The 19893-nt window shown below is 38.4% G+C and overlaps 1 protein-coding gene across 1 annotated transcript in view; it reads left to right on the top strand.

Annotated features, from left to right (window-relative positions):
* FBN1 (fibrillin 1) overlaps positions 1-19893 on the top strand; it is a 157367-nt gene that overhangs the window by 81018 nt on the left and 56456 nt on the right. The window contains exons 17-28 of the mRNA XM_088148569.1: positions 2131-2283; positions 4394-4447; positions 4602-4727; positions 5705-5830; positions 6892-7011; positions 7601-7738; positions 8499-8549; positions 11625-11750; positions 12948-13175; positions 14683-14808; positions 16414-16542; positions 18372-18497. Of these exons, the coding sequence (XP_088004695.1) occupies positions 2131-2283; positions 4394-4447; positions 4602-4727; positions 5705-5830; positions 6892-7011; positions 7601-7738; positions 8499-8549; positions 11625-11750; positions 12948-13175; positions 14683-14808; positions 16414-16542; positions 18372-18497 (1503 nt within the window). The remainder of the gene's footprint in view (positions 1-2130; positions 2284-4393; positions 4448-4601; positions 4728-5704; positions 5831-6891; positions 7012-7600; positions 7739-8498; positions 8550-11624; positions 11751-12947; positions 13176-14682; positions 14809-16413; positions 16543-18371; positions 18498-19893) is intronic.

Below are 19893 nucleotides of genomic sequence, written 5' to 3'. Positions count from 1 at the left end.
CCTAATTTAGTGCAGTACAGGAATGCCATTGCTGTTATGAACAGGAAAAAGAAATGAATTGCCCTGTTAAAAGTATAGGAGAGTGTAGGAAATCATTAATAAAAGGGTCAGCAGCTCTGAAAGTCTCCGCTGCTCCGTGCAGGTTATGCTGAACGGTGGTGATTCCGATCCCAAACCAGCAGAGGGGCAACATACCATATAATGGGTAGCCAAGGTTGTTTGAATCTGCCTAAAAATGGACTTAACAAATTATATTCATTCCAAAAGCTATTTGTGAATCAACAGTGCATTCCAAATCACTGTTTTTAAAATAAATGTAAGATGGCATGCCTGACCTAAGTCCTAGGACATGTAGTGACTTTCCATCAAATTAACATACCTTAGCAAATGGCAACCCGATTAAGTCCCTTTCGTATTTTTAGCCTTTGACAGGCTGGCAAAGTAATGAAGAAGAATTGTTTTATGAAGCGGAGTGTGAATTGTTCAGAGAAGTTATAACTCTAGTCAGGTTGAAACATCTAAAGCGAAGATAAATGGCTTCTGACAGTTTTTCTGTAGCTGGGGTAATCCAAAGTTGGTCACTGTTAGTATTCCCCAGTTTGGATTAATCCTGTTTGAGAAATCATGACCTATGGGGAAAATAAAAAAAATCATTTACTTGGCAGAAATGAATATTTTCCACACATGAGAATTTAGCAGCTAAATGTAAACGGGGAAGGTATTAGTGAATAGTGGAAAGAGATTAATCCTTTGGGAATGAGTCTTAGGTGAAAAAAAATCCCTGGTATCTGGTAACTTGGACGGCTAAAATTTGGTGGTGGTTCTTAGGGATTCTTCGATAAAAGTACTTTTAAATTGTCAGCATATGACTTTAGGGGCACCTTCCTTGGCACTATTTAAAATAGACGCCCTCGACTTGTGTTCAGCATCAGGTGACCACATCTGCATAATGTTCTTGGCAGCAGAAAGAGTGTGCCATGGCCTTCTCCAAAGATGTTCTTCTGACTGGAGCAGCCTGGAGTTCCCAGGTGGTTCCCCATCCAGATAGTTACCAGGGCTAGCCTTGTTTAGCTTCTTGGATCAGTCTAGGTTAGTTAAATGCTGCCACCTGCTGCAGCTTTCCAGCACACATTTACCAGGAGTAATTCTGTTGAGTTTCGTGAGAAAACATGACTAGACTTGGGCTGAAACAATGCATGGCATCTATATGCTAGACACAAAAGGAATCTGACTGTATGGTGCAAGGCTGGGGAATGTTGGGTTCTGCAGAAATCACTGAACTACAGTTTACCCACAACTGTAGCTAGCAGTGGTGAGGGATAATGAAGGTGGGGATTTAGCCGTATCTGAAACATAGCCTCTCCACTCCTGGTTTAGCAGATATGAAGAGCTTTTTGAATCGGAGGAAGACGGTTGCTCAAAATAAATGTCTAAAGATTAATTTTTTAAAGAAATTAAAAACACTTTGAGAAAAATAATAAAATGGAGGCTATTTGTCTCTTGAACCATTCCTGAATCACTGGGAGGAAATGTGTGTGTGGAGGGGCAGCCCAGCTATTAAATCCACCTTCTCCTAGAATTCCCAATCAGCAACTTCAGTGAGCATTCTGGCCAGTGAATTATAAGAAGTCTAACACATCTGGAGGTTGGGGAAGAAGGGTCTGTGTTGAATAATCTCTCCCATAACTATTAAGCAGCATAGACAATGACAAGACTGAACTGGGACTGAGAGGCAAAGTCCAGTACATCTGGAAAGTACAGAGTTGCTGAAAATTGTTTTACAAAGCTTAAAACTTGCTCTTCGTGATCACTATTTTTCTCCCCTCCCCCCATCATTGTGATGGCATTACAGGTGGTCCTCGTTTAGCGACCACAATTGGGACCGGCAGCTCAGTTGTTAACTGAAGTGGTTGCTGAGTGAAACCGTGACTGTGCTTATGATCTTACTTCAGCTTTCCTTTGCTTTACACACCTGCGAAGGTTGTAATATGAGGATTGGTTACTTTTTCATCACCATCATAACTACAAAAGATCACTAAACGGGGCAGTCGCTAAATGAGAATTCCTGTATTCCTGTTGAATGTTTTTGACAGCTATCTGACTGTTTTTTTTTTAATCTCTCTCATTCAGATACCCATATGCGAAGCACATGCTATGGTGAATACAGAAGAGGTCAATGTGTTAAACCATTATCTGGCGCAGTAACTAAATCCGAATGTTGTTGTGCAAGCACAGATTATGCATTTGGGGAACCTTGCCAACCTTGTCCCGCACAAAACTCAGGTATAGTGTGATTTACCCACCATGAGATTCAAACCACTTATTTGTCATTTTTAAAGATGTTCACAATTGCTAGAATAGAATTCATACAGAGATGCTAGCAATGATCTGAATTATTCTCTTTGGACAAAAGATTGAGAGTCTGAAAACTGGAAATTTCTAACAAATGCTACTGTGTATTTTTTTAAAAATAATTCTTTTAATTTAAAAAATGTGTTACTTTGTTCAGTAGCAGACAATAAAACCTTTTTTTTTTACTGCATGTTCTCAGGTTCACCTTGAATTTTGTGAACTTTTTATTGTACTTATGATTTTGGCATTTCTTTAAGTAGCCCTTTCTAAAATGTTGCACATACAAGCACACCTGCCAAACCTGTGGTGTGTTTATTGTACCTGGGGCAAAAATGTATTTTGTGGAAAAACTTTCCTATATAATGACAAATTGCTCTAGAACAGATGTGCAAAAATCTTTATAATATAGTAGCTGATGAGGCTCAGGAGGATAATAATTAAATGGCATTGATGTGTATAAAGTATCAGGGATTGTAAATTTTTCACACCCGTAATGGATATGATAGAGGAAATAAAGGATAAATGGGAAATTATATCATTATATAACAAGTTTTTTAGGCTCATAGAACTCGACAAATATTGTAAATATTCTCAAATATATGTTTGCAAATTGTAGATGTAATCCGTCCTCCCCCGACTCCCCAAATTGGAATCTCTGCTCAGACTGTGGTTACTGAAACACCGCTAAAGTTTCTTGGCCCAATCTCTCATGAAAAAAATGTTCTGGAATGTTTAGCCCAGAAATTGGTGTACTGTTTCTTTTTTTTTTTTTTTAAGAAAAGGTATCATGAGAAGCCTGTACATTTTTAACCTTTATTTTAGCTGGCAGTTCTGAGGAGGAGACAGAGAATGAAGATCACTTGAAGCAAATTAAACTGGCTTTAATCAATGTGCAGACTTGAAAGAAAGGCTGTTACAGAATGCCATGTTAGTTCAAACAGCAAGAAAGATTCTGGAGAGCTATCAGAGCAGGGAGAGGTCTGCTGCTATCAGCTCTCCTTTTTTAAAACTGTGCAATTGAGCTGAAACATTTTGCAAATGCAAATGGCCCCATGCCACTGACTTCTGTTTTGCATTTGAATTAATTTCACAGAACATTTCCACATGTGGAAGCTTTTTTTCCCTCTGGGCTGTTTTCAGCACCTTTCCTATTGCTTGAGAATGGAGGGTAGATTATAAGGCAGCTTTCAACTTTTAATTTTTGGGGTGATGCGGGCTGGAAATAGAGGGTTTTCTTGTTCTTTTACTTGTAGAGGGCGCTTATTGTTATATAATGTATAGCTCTTGAGAGGGACATTTTCCTGTGGCCAGTCTGGTGCTTTTCTTCTCTGCAGTCTAAGAGTTTTAGTCTTCGTACATCTTTTCTGTTCGCTGGATGTGTTAGGTAGGTTTTTCCTCCACGTTAGCTCTCCGTTTAGGTTTCAGAGTGGGTTACCAGTTTCATTTGCCGAGATGTAAGTGGCCATTGTTAATATAAAGCTGTGGCTGCCTGCAGTTCCAATGGCATTGTTTTTGCAATTTCTGTGAAATGAAAAGCTATGCTCATTTCAGTAGCTTCTGCCAGAGCTACTGAACATTCCTGTATGTCATGCTAAGCTGTCATGTGACGTTTCTAGCTTAGTATGATGTTCAACCCACCCATTATAACTTAGTGTTATGTGAAGGCTAGATTGATGTGGCTTGCTCAATCATGGTTGAAAGCAGTGTGGACTAGCACAGTCTTTCTCTGACCACTATGAATCTTCCAGTCTTAAACTCTTAGAAGTGGTAGGAGACTAACCTGTTCCAATACAGTTGTATTCCAACATCATGAAATTATAAATGTCAGCGTGTTTACTTGGTAGCATGTCCCGCTGAGGTCAGTATGTCCCATTACTCCAAAATCAGCTTGTAGAAGATCGTAGAATATTCTGGAAGAAGTCAGGAGCAAACCATTTCCCCAATTCTGCCATGTAAACTGCATGGTATGCCAACTCAAAGACCTCTGTACTTTTATTAACATATTCTAAATCTCTTACCTAATTTGCTTATTCTCTTCCAGAGGAATATAATGGTCTTTGTAGCAGTGGCCCAGGAATTACAGCAACAGGAAATGGTAAGATTATACTTGAATTTCATGCAAAATTTGTGTAAAGGAGTATGCAATGGCATTTTCAGGAAATGTTCTAAAGAAAAGATTGGATAAATTAATTTACTGATTGTTCTGATGGGTTAAAAGAATCACTCATATCTGTTACTGTTTTGTGCAGATATCAATGAATGCGCATTGGATCCTGACATTTGTCCAAATGGAATCTGTGAAAATCTGCGTGGAACATACAAATGCATATGTAATTTTGGGTACGAAGTGGATTCCACCGGGAAAAACTGTTTAGGTATGAAGTTTTCGATATTTCTCTAGCACACTCCCAAATGGTAGTTCATCATCTTTATATTAGTTCCAACTAGTACTTACCATTTGCTTTTCTTGTTTCCACCTGTCATTTTAGTTTTCTTCTCATCTTCCTGATCCCATGGAGCCGCTACCAAGGCAACAGTCAGATAAGAGATAAGCCCCTCTTATCTGACTGTTGCCTTGGTAGCGGCTCTTCCTCCTGTCCTTCAAGGCCATTCCCTATGCTGTCTACAGCATGATGACTCATTTTAAGATCCTTACAACTTCTACTGGACACCTATAGTATGGCTCTGCGCCATGAAAAAGTTATCAGTTTTGACCTAGACGTATTGTGAATGTTTTGGTCTATCTATTTCTGGAGTTTGTGCCTCAGTTCCCGGATCAAATCTCTTAGAGCAGTTGTATTGCTTTCCAGCAGGCCACACTGATAAAATGTTGCATCCAGACAAAATGTTGAGCTTAATGAAATTTGTTTTTAAAAATATATTTATATACTGCCACATAATATAAGGTACACTGGATTACTTTGGAGTTTTTTGAGGAGTCCACATGATACTGCCTTCCCTTTGGAACTCTTTCGTTTTCTCATGACTTCATCTTTTTATCTCACTGAAGAAAAATATCTTTTAAGGGAAAAACATGGAATAGCTCCATGAAATCTTGGATAATGCTTGAAATACCCATTTTCCTTGCCATCGGCAGAAGGTTTTGAACTTGTTGTGCAAAGCACAGATATTGCAGGTAGTTGTCCCATCTCCATCTCCATTGACTTTGAATTTGATTTTAATCAAAACATTCTAATTATGCTACATGGAAAAGCATCCCTAATAGTGAAATCTATTCACTTCCTTAAATAGACATTTATTTTACAACTTCATAGGAAAGAAAAAGACATTAGTGCCATTGAAGCATATTATTTTTGCAGACATTGATGAATTATTTTAATTATTTTTGCAGACATTGATGAATGTACCGTGAATAGGTTGCTTTGTGACAATGGGCAATGCAGGAACACCCCTGGAAGTTTCACCTGTACTTGCCCCAAGGGATTTGTGTATAAACCTGATCTGCAAACATGTGAAGGTAATGGAAAGCCTCCATTTTCTTTCCAGAAATTCTGCCTCTTTTTTTTCCTTTTTTTTCCCAAATCTTGCTAAAATCACCCTATCTCTGCAGTTATATTTGGATTGTATTGTACACAGATTTATTTGCCAACATTAGGGATACATTCCATTTAAGGTAGATGAGACTCTTTTATTTTTATAAGGGTGTTTCTAGACTGAACTTTCCAGTTCAGCTTATCAGCTCATGAATTTAAAATCAGTTTTCCCTACAAGGGCTGGTTGTCATGAGATCCCTGAGAATTTGAATATAGATGATACAGAAATAAACAAAGAAAGTTATATATAATTTCTTTTCAAATGATATTTTGAGTGAGAGTTTACTGCTGGATGTTTGATATTCTCAGAAGGGGTCTGTTGGTTGGTACCTCCTGTGCTGGTAAAGCAGCAGAAAAACATTTTGACAGTCAGTAGCAGACAATGTCAAGATTTCAGTTTAAAATACAGGGGGAGCCATGGACCTCATGGACTTAATTGAAGAAAACTGCTTTCATTTTACATTGGTGCTCTAATTTTAAAATGGGATCAAATTTACAGGCGACAGTTGCTCCTTATATGGTTGTTACAGAATTATTATACGTTTTAGGTTAATTCTGTTCACTTTATGCATATAGCATATTCCCCATTCTAAAGTTTAAAATTATGGAGTTAGTGTTTTTGATAGTATCCAGGTGATTTAGTCCAGAACCTCAGATGAGTTATGATAGAGGCAAGGAGTTCTTTGTTTGCAGGTTGCCTTGTCTATAAGTTGAAAACAAGTGTGTATGGGTGTATGGCGTGCTCGGAGCAATAGGCCCTTGCTATTGATTGGGAATCACAGGTGACAAACAATTTCTACAGGCAGAATGCTTGAGATCCATGAATAGTAGCTGTCATCATCCTGGGCCAAGCCAGCCAAGGGTTGGGGTTCCATATTCTCTGCTGAGCAGGAAAAATATATTGTTTCTAGATAATCAAACAGAGCACTTCTCTCAAACCTTCGTGTCCCTTCTGGCCATTCAAATTTGTTTTTTTCTCTTCTAGATATTAATGAATGCGAGTCCAGCCCCTGTATCAACGGCGTGTGTAAAAATACTCCTGGCTCTTTTGTCTGTGAATGTTCCCCTGAAAGCTCTTTGGATGCTACAAAAACTGTCTGCATTGGTAATTTATTCCTCTGAGCATTCTACTTTTCAACCATTCCTGTCAGCTAGAAACATCTTTGATGTCATCAATATGCAAATATAATATTATAGTTAAAACCTTGCCAGAGAACCTAGGTTGTATGTGACTCCAGAAGTTCCAGGTATGACTCTGGTCACTTGCAAAAGCTGCTTCCAAATTGTAATGATTAACAGAAGAAATAAATTATTAAATACGTGAGGATTGCAGTTGCAGAAATTGTTCAGAGCAAATCAATAGATAAATGGAGACTGTTGAGACATACCTGTGCTAAAAAGGTAGCCACTTTATTAAGTCTCCATAGTTGTGAAGAGATGGCAAGGAGTCTGGTTTGATGCTGCCCAAGCTCATTGTTATAACTGAATTGGAGAAGGCATAAGGACGGTGAAAGAATGCTTGTTAGGAAAATGAAGATGAAATTTAATCTTTAGAGTGTGGTAATGGCACACCTCACTAGTTTGGGTCATTATGAGGATAATTGAACTAGCATTCTTTTTGCACATTGGAGCAACATCAAGTAGCTTCTTGATCATGCATTCTGTTATGGTGCTCTGTTTCTTTATCCTAACAGAGACAGTCAAAGGCACTTGTTGGCAGACCATTGTGAATGGGAGATGTGAAATAAATATAAATGGGGCCACTCTAAAATCTCAGTGCTGTTCCTCGCTGGGTGCTGCTTGGGGCAGTCCCTGTGTCCCATGTGAAAAAGGTGAGACCTTTCTGCTGCATTCTTGCAAATGATTATCTGCTGCATGAGGGGAAAGCATGCTGCAAGGAGGATGAAGTAATTCCTGAATCATGTCTTGTCAGTGTATGTTTTTAGCAGAAGAGTGCCAGAAAGTTGAAGCCCTTTAGTCTTGTTCTTTCTTCTAGCTGCTGAAATCAACTGGGTGCCTTCTCGGCTTATGGAGACAGTTCTCAGGAACTCTACAATTAAATATTATGATATTGATTAATTGATTATGTACCATCAAGTTGGTGTTGATTCTTAACAACCAGATAGATAGAAAGATAGATATTAGTTAATCTAATCAGAAGGAAATGTTTCTTACCTTAAACGTTGCAGCATGCCTTGTAGATACAGTGAGTGTCCATACAGCATTCTTGGAGATTGTGTAATATACTACAGTGAGCTTTCCATTAGCAAACTTTACCACAGTTTATCATGACTAGTCCTTTTGTTATTGCACCTTTAACTTGGACGCAAGGATATAATTGTAGAAATTACAGTCCCACAAAAATTAGGAACTACTTCTGATTAAATATAATGGGTTTTTTCCAAGAAAACAATATTGTCCTGATTATCACTGTTAGAGTACTTTGTTCCTCTTGTAACCCTTTTCCTTCCTTAATCATTATAAATTGTAATTTATTTAGAAGTTTTCATGCATAGAAGATCTATGTTTCAGGTGTCATTTCTTCTCCAACTAAATTTGTGTTCTGAGTGACATTCTTCTCATTTGCTTTAGATCCAATATGTTCAACAGGATATTCAAGGATAAGAGGAAATCAGTGTGAAGGTATGTATTCTTGCACTGGCATATGAAACAGAATAACCCAATGTGGGCAATGGAGAATAAAAAAAATGATAATTCTGTCCACATATCTTAATTAGTGCATTGAGAATGTTTGCTTTTGAACCATTTTTAGCATGGAATTTCACAGAACTCCCTGTTTCAACAACGAGAGTGTAATGTTTCAAGTACAAAATAGGCCATTGCATCTCAGAAGACTTCTGTTTCAGAAGAGTCCTGTTTTGTTTCAAGCTCAGAACACTACCAGAAATGCTGTTTGTGCTTGAGATGGCCATTCTATTAACTTTCACACTCAGAACAGTTTGAAATGAAATGTTTTGTGCAGTTTTAGTTCCTGAGTAATCCTTAAAAATCTTTCACTTAGAAGAAAGCAGGATAAACTGATTAAATTATGTTCAGATTACTAGTAACAAAAGCAGTTTTATAGGCCAATGTTGCATTTAGATCAATATGTTCTTTGCAACATATATGGAGCAAATGGTTTTCTTTTTTACTGGTAGAATAACTATCCAAAATACTTCTTGTAGTGGCAAACGTTAATCATAACGAAATGTGGCAGACCAAATAGAACTGTAAGATTATTTATACATTTTAACATCCATTCATACATCCATGGGGAGGGGAGGGGGAAAAGAAAACTTGGACAGTATCCAGTATAAATACTTATTTTAGCTCTGATCAATGTAACTAAGGCTATCTCATATCTCATATGCCAATAATATGAAACTGGAGATGTCTTGTTCTCCACTACTCATAGGCAAATTGAAGTCTTCAACTTCTACCTTTCTTTAATCTGAAAATTATTATTTAAATTGGGAATATGATGTATACAGATAGAGATAAGCATAAATGTCTGAGGCATTATATATGATATGTGATGGTGGGCATAGTTATCTGCTCATAGTCAAACATACTGTACTTAGAGAATTGCCTGATTTACAAAGACTACAACTGTGGAGAAAATAGGCTGATTAAATCCCATAAAGGTCAATTCATTGAATCTGGAAAGGAATGAAGACAATATAGTTTTACATGTTGCCATAAAAGATTATTGGTCATAATCAGATACTACTCTTTCCCTGCAAAGTTGGCAATCAGAGATTGAGAAGAAATGCATTCAATTCCAATTTTTTGTGACCTTGCCTCATTCACTCCTTTTAAAGACTAAACTCATTCTTAGATGGAGTTGCGCATTTCAGAATTTTGAGAGTTGGTTGTTAAATTTTTAAAAATTGCATAAAAATGCATGTATTAAAGAGAATGACATAGAAGGAACAATTATGCACACAAATACATTGTATTGCAGAAAATTGTTTAGAAAGGGCATGTGCAAGAAATTTACATATCAAAAAACATGTTTCACAACAACTGCACACAATTTTTTGTGTGAAAATTCCCCGATACCAGAAAACCTAAAAATGGGAAAATATGAAACTGAGTGAAATGAAAAGTGACAGATTCATCCATCCTTATTAACAGTTGTCTTTGCAATAGCATTCCTTTGGCTCTTGAGGGGAGAAGGATGAGCCACAAATTACAGCGTTGCATTTGGTATTGCAAAATATTTCAAATGGGTTATGTTAATATTTTTTTCCTAGGATATAGGATGGGTCTGTAGATTATTCCAGTTTTCTTCTTTCTTGCCTCCATACACGATATAGCAGCAGCATTGCAGAACCATAAAAGGGTGTGGATAGTTGGGGGAAGAAAGCAAAGGCCCTTGAAATATCCTGGAGTATTAGAAAGAAGGTCTTATAGCAGTGAGGATGGAATTCTTGCTTGAGGAGCAGAAGGTTAAGTAGAAATGCTTGTTGAGGAACCGAATCAATTAAAAGCAGCTGTGCTGGAGCCATGGAAGACCAGACGAGATGCCCCCTTCCCATGAGTGATGGATTGTCAAAGGAAGTGAAAGCTGTATATCATCTTTTTGAAGGCCCCTGTTTATCCCTTTCCTCATCCTGTTTTGGCATATGTCCTTTTGTTGTTTCCTTTGTATCAGTCGCCATTGGAAGCAGTGCTGATGCAGTAGTCTATCTCGAATTCAGAGTTTCCAAATGACATCCATACTCCTGTCTATTAAGCCCCTTTCTCAGTCTCAGGCACTTTATACTGTTTTGGGTCAGACTGAGTAACACAACCTGACACAACACAGCTGCTGATTTGTTTGAAAAACAAATGATTCCCATATGTGTCCTTTTAGAAGGAGAACAAGGAGGAACAGCCCATCACCACCACCACAACCTTGTCCCTAATCACACTCTCTCTCTCTCTCTCTCTTTTGCTTTCCAAGATAATGACTAAATAGTTTGGATCTGTTTCTACCACAGATTGACTGTACATAACTTATCTACCCCAAGAGAGGAAAAATGTTGCTCCACCTAAACCAGATTGCAAGGGAAGACTCAGAACATTTTTCAGTATTTGGAGATGGAAAGTTACTCTTCCAAGATAGTAGTCTTGGATAATGGTCACAGGATTTTCAGCATTTTGAAAACCTAACAGAGTTGTTTCATACGGATTGATCGTGAATAATTTCCCCTCCCCACTGTTTTCTTAAATATGCTTTCTTAGCAATTGTGCTAAAGGCTTGGCACGTAGCCCTTTTAAATGTCAGATGTCTTTGCGTAGCAAAAATTGGATCCTGCCGTTGCAAATTTGTCCCTTATTCCTCCAAGAATGAGTCGTCTGCAGTAACGCTCTAGCGTATCTCTGGCTGACGTCTTATTTATTTTTTATCTTCTCCTATCTGCCTGGGGGGCTGCCATATATATATTGAGGCAATACCTTTTTCCCACTGTAGGAAATTGAAGTTAGCTCTGTTTGATGTCATTAAATCCAGCTTCTTAAAAACGGAAACATTTTCCTAAGAATCACGAATCCGCACTTGCTCAGAGACTGTGCCCAAGAATATAGTTGATAAACCATTTCAAACCAAAATGTACCACTTCAGAAGCAACACTATGGATTTCTCAGGCTTGAAGCAACAGTACTTAGTCTGATGGGAGCGTTGGATCCCTCTGTGTCTTTGCTGATGACATTTCATTTTAAATATGTACACAGATATCAATGAGTGTACAGTGTTTCCTGGAGTGTGCACAAATGGACAATGTGTGAATACTATGGGATCCTTTTTATGCCAGTGTCCGAGCGGAATGACTTTAGATGCAACTGGACGGAGATGTCTTGGTAAGCATTCAAGGCTCTAATCTTGTAAGACGTGATTAAGACCACTGGGTACAAAATTAATTAATGGCTTCATGTAGTGCTTGGTCCCTTCCATGAACTAAAGGTTACCCCTTCTTCAGAAATTTCTGCTGTCCACCATGTGAGAAAACACTAAAAACAGGCCTTCTTCTCAGTTGTCTACTTTCAGTTGTCTTTGGGGAGAGGAGGATCTTTACCATGAGGGATGGCTGAACTTGGTGCTTCTGGTTGGGGTTTGTGGAGTCTCATCAATGCTGGTCCTGATACATTTGTTCTTCTTATCTTTAGAAACGTTTATAGTCGGGGTGGCCAGCTAGACATGACGTAATTAACTAGGTTAGGGTTTCAAAATGTTTAGAAAATATTATCTTTATCTACAATAAAATGATAAAGATTCCCAAATAAAATTGTCAACAGTTGTGGCTGCAAAGGAAACTCTTGTTATTCACCAAAGCATTTGTGATGCTCTAATTTAAATGAGCTTAAGATTTGAAAGAAGAATATTTCTTCTTTGATTGCAGTTGTTTTTTTAGTTCTTGTATACCAGAAGTGTAGAAGCAGTTGAAAAGAACATAAATGGTAGAGGGATTTGGGAAGGAAATAAGGGAACGGTAATATGCATAGCCAAGTAAAGGCACCTGGTAAGACTCTTAAATATAGAGGCCATTCTTAGCACCTCATTTTATTCCAAATGGACAGTGGCAGCCATTTATTTCCTTAGAAAAAAATACTGCAAATGAGACCCCTTCATGGAGGAGGTTAAGCATGTCCATGATATGATAGGGTTCAAACATCCTTAGCCCTAACATGATCTGTTTCATTTTGGATCTGCATGTTGTGTGAATCTAACCATTGTGTCTTGAAGTTCATAGCTTATAGTTTTGCAGGTTGCATGAAGCCAATTATTTATAGTTTATTTGACCAAGGTTTGAACAAAACATAGCTTAAATGTGCAATGTCTGATTTTCAATTTCTGCTAAGAGTAAGGCAGTGGAAGAAGACATATGAGCATACCTTGTACAGCTTGGGGGTGTTCCATATTCATTCTCTCCCTCTCTCCGCCCCTCCCCACCCCTTTTATACTATGTTGAGCTTTACACTGATTTTCCAGATTATAGTGTTTCCTTGTTCCTCTGCTGTACCCATTTTCATTTATGGATTGCTAAATAACCCCCACAGATATTCGCTTGGAGGCATGCTATTTGAAACATGATGATGAAGACTGCACGTCACCAATTGGAGGGCGACACCGGCTGGATTCTTGCTGCTGTTCTGTTGGAGCTGCCTGGGGACCTGACTGTGATGAATGTCCTACAAAGTCTACTCCTGAGTATGAAGCCCTTTGCCCAAGAGGACCAGGATTTTTTACCAGAGGAGAGATTATAAATGGGAAGCCTTTCTATAAAGGTGTGGTAAAATGGCTGCTGATGCAAAGAAGTGTTCTGATGAATGCATTTGTTTAGTTTCTCCTTCCATCCTTAGAGGCAAATTGCATGATAAGCACCCAAGTGTGGTTTGGTTTGAATAAATCTGGAAAGGAAGGTAATTTTCTTGGAAACCACAGCACAAAGGCGGGGAAATTTTCCTCTTTCTTCCCAGTTCGGATCCAGGGACACTTATCCTTTCTTCAGTGCAAGAGTTAGGGTTAAAAAAACAAAGCCTGATTGGAACCAAGACATAACAGGTGCAAGAAACGAGGTTTATTGAAGGTCCAGATCATGTGTTTCTCATATAAGAATCATGCCTAGGTGTAACAGTCACTATCAGTATAGAAATAAAATTGGAACTTGGTTCCCTAGTCCCAAATGCTTGTGATCAGTTTCAGGTTCCCTATCCTGCCGCTAATAGGGATGTGCAAAGTGTACTATTTCAAGAATGGAATCTTCTGGTATTCCCCAGAAATTTCTGTTCCAGAATGGTACATTTAACACTTCCTTATCTATTACTAATCTGACAGTAGAAGAATATTTGCAAAATCTGTATGTTTTTCTCTTGTTCTATGTTCTTCCTGGGATGTTGGGCCTAGGAGGATATGCTAGGCATTGACATAGACTTGCCATCCCCAAGGAGAGCAAAGAAGAACTCAACTGTACTTAAAGGTTTTCATCTGTGTCTGCCAAGGCTGGTCATGATGGGAATTGGATAGGAATCAGAGAAGGGCGTGGAGATGGTTATGAGTAATACCTTCTCTGAAACCCAAAATAACAGTTGCCAATGTGTAAGGCGCCCATCATGATTATTTGTTTTAGCTAAACCATTCTTATTAGAATGGAATGTTATTCCAGTTAAGACATTGGAAATTGGTTGCTAATAAATCTTCTAAGAATCGGTGATTGTGCCCAATGCAAATGTTATTTCCATTGAATTATCTCACTTAACTAAGCATTTATGAATCATTAATAGAGGCAGGATGGGACATAACATGAAGAAATTGTAGAGGTAAGTTCAAAAAGGAAAACAAATAGGCAAGCAAAAAAAAAAAAAAAAGTACTGATAGAACAGCCCTGGTCCTCTTAAATCAGAAGTAAAGTCCGTTGTGTGTGATGATTTTACTTCCTACCAAATATGCTTGGGATTCCAACTTATGTTTCTAACCCTCATGCTGCTTGATTAATGCAAGATATGTGCTACTCAGGACAGCTCTTCTTACAACCAAAGGCAGAGAGCATTGATTCTATTTCTACAAGGGAAGATTAGAAGTAATCTACTGCACTATGTGAAAATAATATAAAATTAATTGTAATTCCTCTTCAGATGCATAAAAGTATTACATAAACATGCTCAATTGCTGCCCTTTGAATGTAAAGGGGAACTATTTCATCAATTCTCAAATTGTAGTTGATGTGGTTTGTGATTTATTGGCGGTTATATATACTGGATTTTGTTTTGAAAAATGATTGTATCTTGGCCTTAGATATCAACGAATGCAAAATGATTCCAAAATTGTGCACCTATGGAAAATGCAAAAACACCATTGGCAGCTTCCGGTGTAAATGTGACAGTGGGTTTGCCCTTGATTCTGATGAGAGGAACTGTACAGGTAAATTTCTTGATTTCAGTGATTTTTTTTCCTCAGAAATGTTTGCATGAGACCTCTGGTGAGATAGGCTATGCAGTTTTCTATTCTACTGCCACTGCATGATTATTCCTTAGCCAGTGAGGAACAGAGAAACCTTACAGCATCCACAACTTTTAAATGAGAGAAGGAGAAAATAACCAGCTAAACTTCCTAACACTGGTGAGAAGAATTAGCCCATTATCTCTTTTCTTTCCTTAAAGCAGTAGGGTAGTGTTTCTCAACCTCGGCAACTTGAAGACGTGTGGACTTCACACGTCTTCAAGTTGCCGAGGTTGAGAAACACTGCAGTAGGGGAATTATCTTTTTCCTTCCTAAATTCATAAAAGCTTTTTCCTTCCTAAATTCAGGTATTTTTCAGTTAGGAAGTTCAATGTAAGACAGTGGTCAATCGCAGAATTTCCTTTGCAGAAGCCTATCTGTTCAGGCCCGATTACATCATTTGTATACATCCAATCTAGTAGACGGTGTTCAAGATGTTTAGCGTAAAGCTTGCCTAAAATAGATAAAAGGTTGATTGGACGAAAATTACCAGGCTGGTCAAACCCACCTTTCTTGTAAATTGGAATTATTATTGAATTGAGCCAAGTGTTCGGAATTTTGCCATAATGATCAGTGAGCGTAAATAAGGAAGCCAACGGCTGGGCCCACCAATCAACATGTTTTTTAAGTAGTTCACTGGGAGCCCGTCCGGTTTCAACTGCAGTTTCTACTTCTGTCAGAACTGCGTGCATCTGTGCAGTGGTCAAAGGAAACCAGGAACTATTAGGGGTCTCTTATTTCTTTGGGGAATAGATGATTAATATAGCTTGAGGAAGCCTGATTAAAAAATGATAAGAGACATCAGTGACTAGAAACCCCTTATGGACTTTTTGCATGAGAAATAATATGATTATGTGATTTACGGTTTTGATGATTAAAAAGAATAGGTTATAGAAAGAATAGGGGAGTTGTGATGAAATTGGAAAGAGTGGTTTGATTAGAATTGTATGCATAACTGCTGAAAGGGATGTCGGAAGCCATTTCTTTATGTATATAATTTTTTTCTCTTTTTTTCATGCTTTCTGTATTTTTATTTTCTTCTTTTTTCTATTTTCTTTTCTCTCTGTTTGTTCTTTTCTTTTTCACACTTACCTTGCTATATTTTTTCTTTTTTTCGTTCTTTCAATGTATTTCTTATTATCTATGTAAAATCTATTAATAAAAATTATTTCTCAAAAAAGGATATGAGACAGAGAGCGTGACTCTCATACACTTGCCACCTTTGGCGATAGGCATGCAAGGGTAATGAATACTTTTCTTAGGAATCAAGAGAGGTAACAAATGGATACATTTTCTCATTTCCAGATTAGGCAATTCTTATTAAGCCCATAATCTACACAGGTCTTTCCAGGGAGAGTCAAACTTTGCCAACCACCGTGATGGTGATTTTGCCTGGAAATAAAAATTGACTAAATAATATTTATATTTGTATGATTTGGCTTTTTATACATTCATATTTACCTTTTTTGCCAATGCTTACCATATGTATGTTTACCTTTGAAATAAACTTAATTTCTTCTGTTGCAGATATTGACGAATGCCGCATCTCTCCTGATCTTTGTGGCCAAGGAATCTGTGTCAATACTCCAGGGGACTTCCGCTGTGAATGCTTTGAGGGCTACGAAAGTGGATTTATGATGATGAAAAACTGCATGGGTATATTATTTATGGCATATTTGCTCTGGGGCTGAAATCCAGTCTTGTGAGGTCCTTAAAGTCCAAATTACTGGGGCTGGTTGGCACCTGGCCTTAATTTTTATTGCAACAGCTGTGAAAAAGAATTACATGGGGGAAAAGATTCCCTTTAGATATCTACAGTTTTTGTTTCCTGTTTTTTAGGCTGATTTGGATATGCAAAACTTCATTAAGCAGCTCAGTTTTGCAGACCTTGGGAGAGATCAGATGTTGGGTGTGGAATGGACAATGATTAAAAAGTTGTTAGCTCTTAACATCTATTGTCTGCATTTTAGAGATTTATATTTTGGATTCAGTTTAAAAACATGAACTGTTTTTAAACTGAACTGTTCTTATTTAATTGCAAATTTCATCAATGCCCCCCCTGGTCTAATTAATTACACTTAATAAACAGCTTTTATAAATTTGCTGAGGGCTTATATTAACATGAAAACAACATATATCCTTTTTTTGGGGGAAATGTTTTCCTGTTTATATATCAATGTAAATCTAAATTATAAAGAATTTGCCCATTTCAAATGATGACATGTGCATTCCTATGGAGGTTGTTTATTCTTATTCAGAATCTGAGAGGTAGAAAGAAAAGCTGCCTTAATAATGAGATTGGACTCTAACGTACCTATCTCACATTCAGTTCCAACTCTGAATTATCATTTTGACAGTTATGATCAAGAAATTGTAGTTTTTCTGGTTATTAAAAAAATGTATATATTGTAGAAGAGAATCCTCTTTGGGATGGATGACTTTTAGCGTCATCCATCAAAACGAATTATGTAGCTATTCTATCTTAACAGATTTTTTTTCCAGTAGTGCAGGAATCAGCAATCTGTAGTTATTTTAGACTAGGACTCCATCAGATGCAAGGAAGTGTAAGATTTTAAAATATCTGAAGATTTCCACCTTGCAGTAGGTAAAGAAGACAGAAGTATAGAGACTAGGAGACAAACAAATGCAAGATATTGTCATGGAGCCCATTTCCACCTTCCTTGTAAAATTTCAAGAATGAAACATAATGATTACACAATAGAAGGTTTGAGCTGTGCAGTTTTCTTTTAGACGTACCATTTATTTGACTTTTAAAAGGCTGTATAACCTGCTTCCCCAATCTGTTCCCTCCAGATCCCCACTGAACACATCTAGAAAGTGTCAGATTGAGAAAAGCTGCTGCACCTTTTCTAAATTGTGATCATGATGCTCAAAACTAGGCCTATGAGATCTGTTTTCTTCCTCTTGGGGAGGGAATCTTATTGGTGGTACTAATGGATGAAATAATTCTCCTTTGCCCTGTTTTTTTGGAGATGTTTGATGTCTGCCCAGATTCCTACCAAACACATGAAAACAAGGTCTCGGTATGTTGCTTTGGTCCAGAATTAACTTCCAAATCTGGGCAAATTCAGCAGAACTAATCTGGCTAAGTCACTCCATCTCAGCAAAAAGGGAAGCAGCCAGACAAATGAAGAGTGGAAGACTGGAAGGGGGCAGGAAGTGGAGAAACCCAACCGATCAAGGGAGGCTTACTAGTTGTGGGGGCTCTCTGTGGGAATAGCATTTGAGAAGAGAGATGTTCCCTTGTGACAGGGAAAAGGAAGGAAGCAGCAGCTGGAAGTTGGTTAGAATAGTTGCTGGCAGAAGAGAAAAAGATTCTTGGGGAGGAAACATAGAGCTCCAAAAAGCAAGTAAACATGCTCGCTCTCTTTCTCTCCCTCACGGCTGAAACTTTAGATCCTAACACGCATCCCCCCTCCCCTCCCTGCACACTTTCACAACCAATTTTTGTTCTTCTTTTGCAGATATTGATGAATGCGAAAGATATCCTTTGTTGTGCAGAGGAGGCATTTGTATAAATACTGAAGGGAGCTACAGATGCGAATGTCCTCCAGGTCATCAGCTGGCTGCCAACATCTCTGCCTGTATAGGTATGGTGGTGGGAAAAATACATCTTCCGCATCCTTGCTTCTTTTACAGTTACAACTTGACAGGCCTCCATTTTCTTGGCATTTGCTTCTCAAACCCTGTCCTGGCAGTTTCTCAAGAGCTTTTCTTTTTAAACATCCTGAATAAGGCATGGAAAGAATGACTCATCATCCTCAAAAACAGGGCAGGCTCCCAAAATCTAGATCTGTTACCTCACCCCGTGCCAGAAAATAAGTTTAGAGTAATCCTGGATCGCTATAGATTAAAACATTTGCAGAGGTCAGGCATTCCACTTTTCTTTCATAGTGGTAACTGCTTTGGGGAGCTCTTTTTAGGAGTTTCAGGCATATGCGCCATCTAGTCATAATTGATACAAGAAACCTGTAAGGGAAGTCAGTATCCTCTGTTTGACAGATGGAAGGGCTGGGTGGGAGCAATGCCAGGCAAAATAATCAGTTAGCAGCCATCTTACAGATAGTCCTTGTTTAATGACCACTTGTTCAGCAATCATTTGAACTAATGGTGGCACTGAACAAGTGGTCTTTATGACCGGTCCTCAAAATTCCGGCCATCCCAGCATCCCCGCAGTGGCATGATTATGATCCAGGTGCTTGGTAACCTGCTCGCACTTACAATGGCTGCAGTGTCCTGTGGTCATGTGATCACCATTTGTGACCTTCCCTACCAGCTTCCCACAAGCAAAGTCAATGGGGAAGCCAGCAGGGAAGGTCACAAGTTGCTCTAGTAAGTTGCTTACACCCTCCCCTGCCTGGCAGCAGCCAGCCTCGCCCTCGCTGCACTCATGCCTCATCAGCCACTTACCTGCCTGCTGGCTTGCTTGCAAGCCACCTGGGACTTGCTTAACGGCCTCCAATCCTTGCTTAATGACAGCAACGGGAGTGCCATGAGTGGCGTTGCCAAGCAGTGTGGTCACGTGACATCATGCTTTATGACCGCATCACTTAGCGATGGAAATTCCGTTCCCAATTACTGTCGTTAAGTGAGGACTACCTATATATCATTGCTTATCATTAAATGGATCACAAGCCTGTGGAGGAATTGTAGGCCTGCTTGTTGTGTATTTTAAGTTCACATGGAGGTTCTCTTGCCATCTAAATAATAGCATGGGTGAGCAATTTGTTTTAATCAAGGGAGGAGCATGCTAATGTCAAAATTATTATTATTTCTCTCTCTCTCTCTGTTTCTTCAAATTATTTCTGGGGTCTGAGGGACACAGCAGCACTGTTGATGAAGTTTCCCTGAAGGGGATGGGGGCAAAACTAGTGGGCTTTACACAAAAGGGGCAGCGACATAACAAACCTATTTTAGGATGATGTGTACGAGGGGAAAAAAAACAACTTCCCAAATGCTGTTTTGCAATCAAATTTTGGTAGTGTG

This window comes from Python bivittatus, unplaced genomic scaffold (genome assembly GCF_059951505.1).
Source record: "Python bivittatus isolate LINGU-HERP-01145 unplaced genomic scaffold, Pbiv_v1 ctg000530_np1212, whole genome shotgun sequence".
In the NCBI taxonomy this organism is placed as follows: Eukaryota; Metazoa; Chordata; class Lepidosauria; order Squamata; family Pythonidae; genus Python; species Python bivittatus.
Note: the sequence above shows the minus strand (reverse complement) of the source record. Positions and strands in the feature narration are given on the sequence as shown.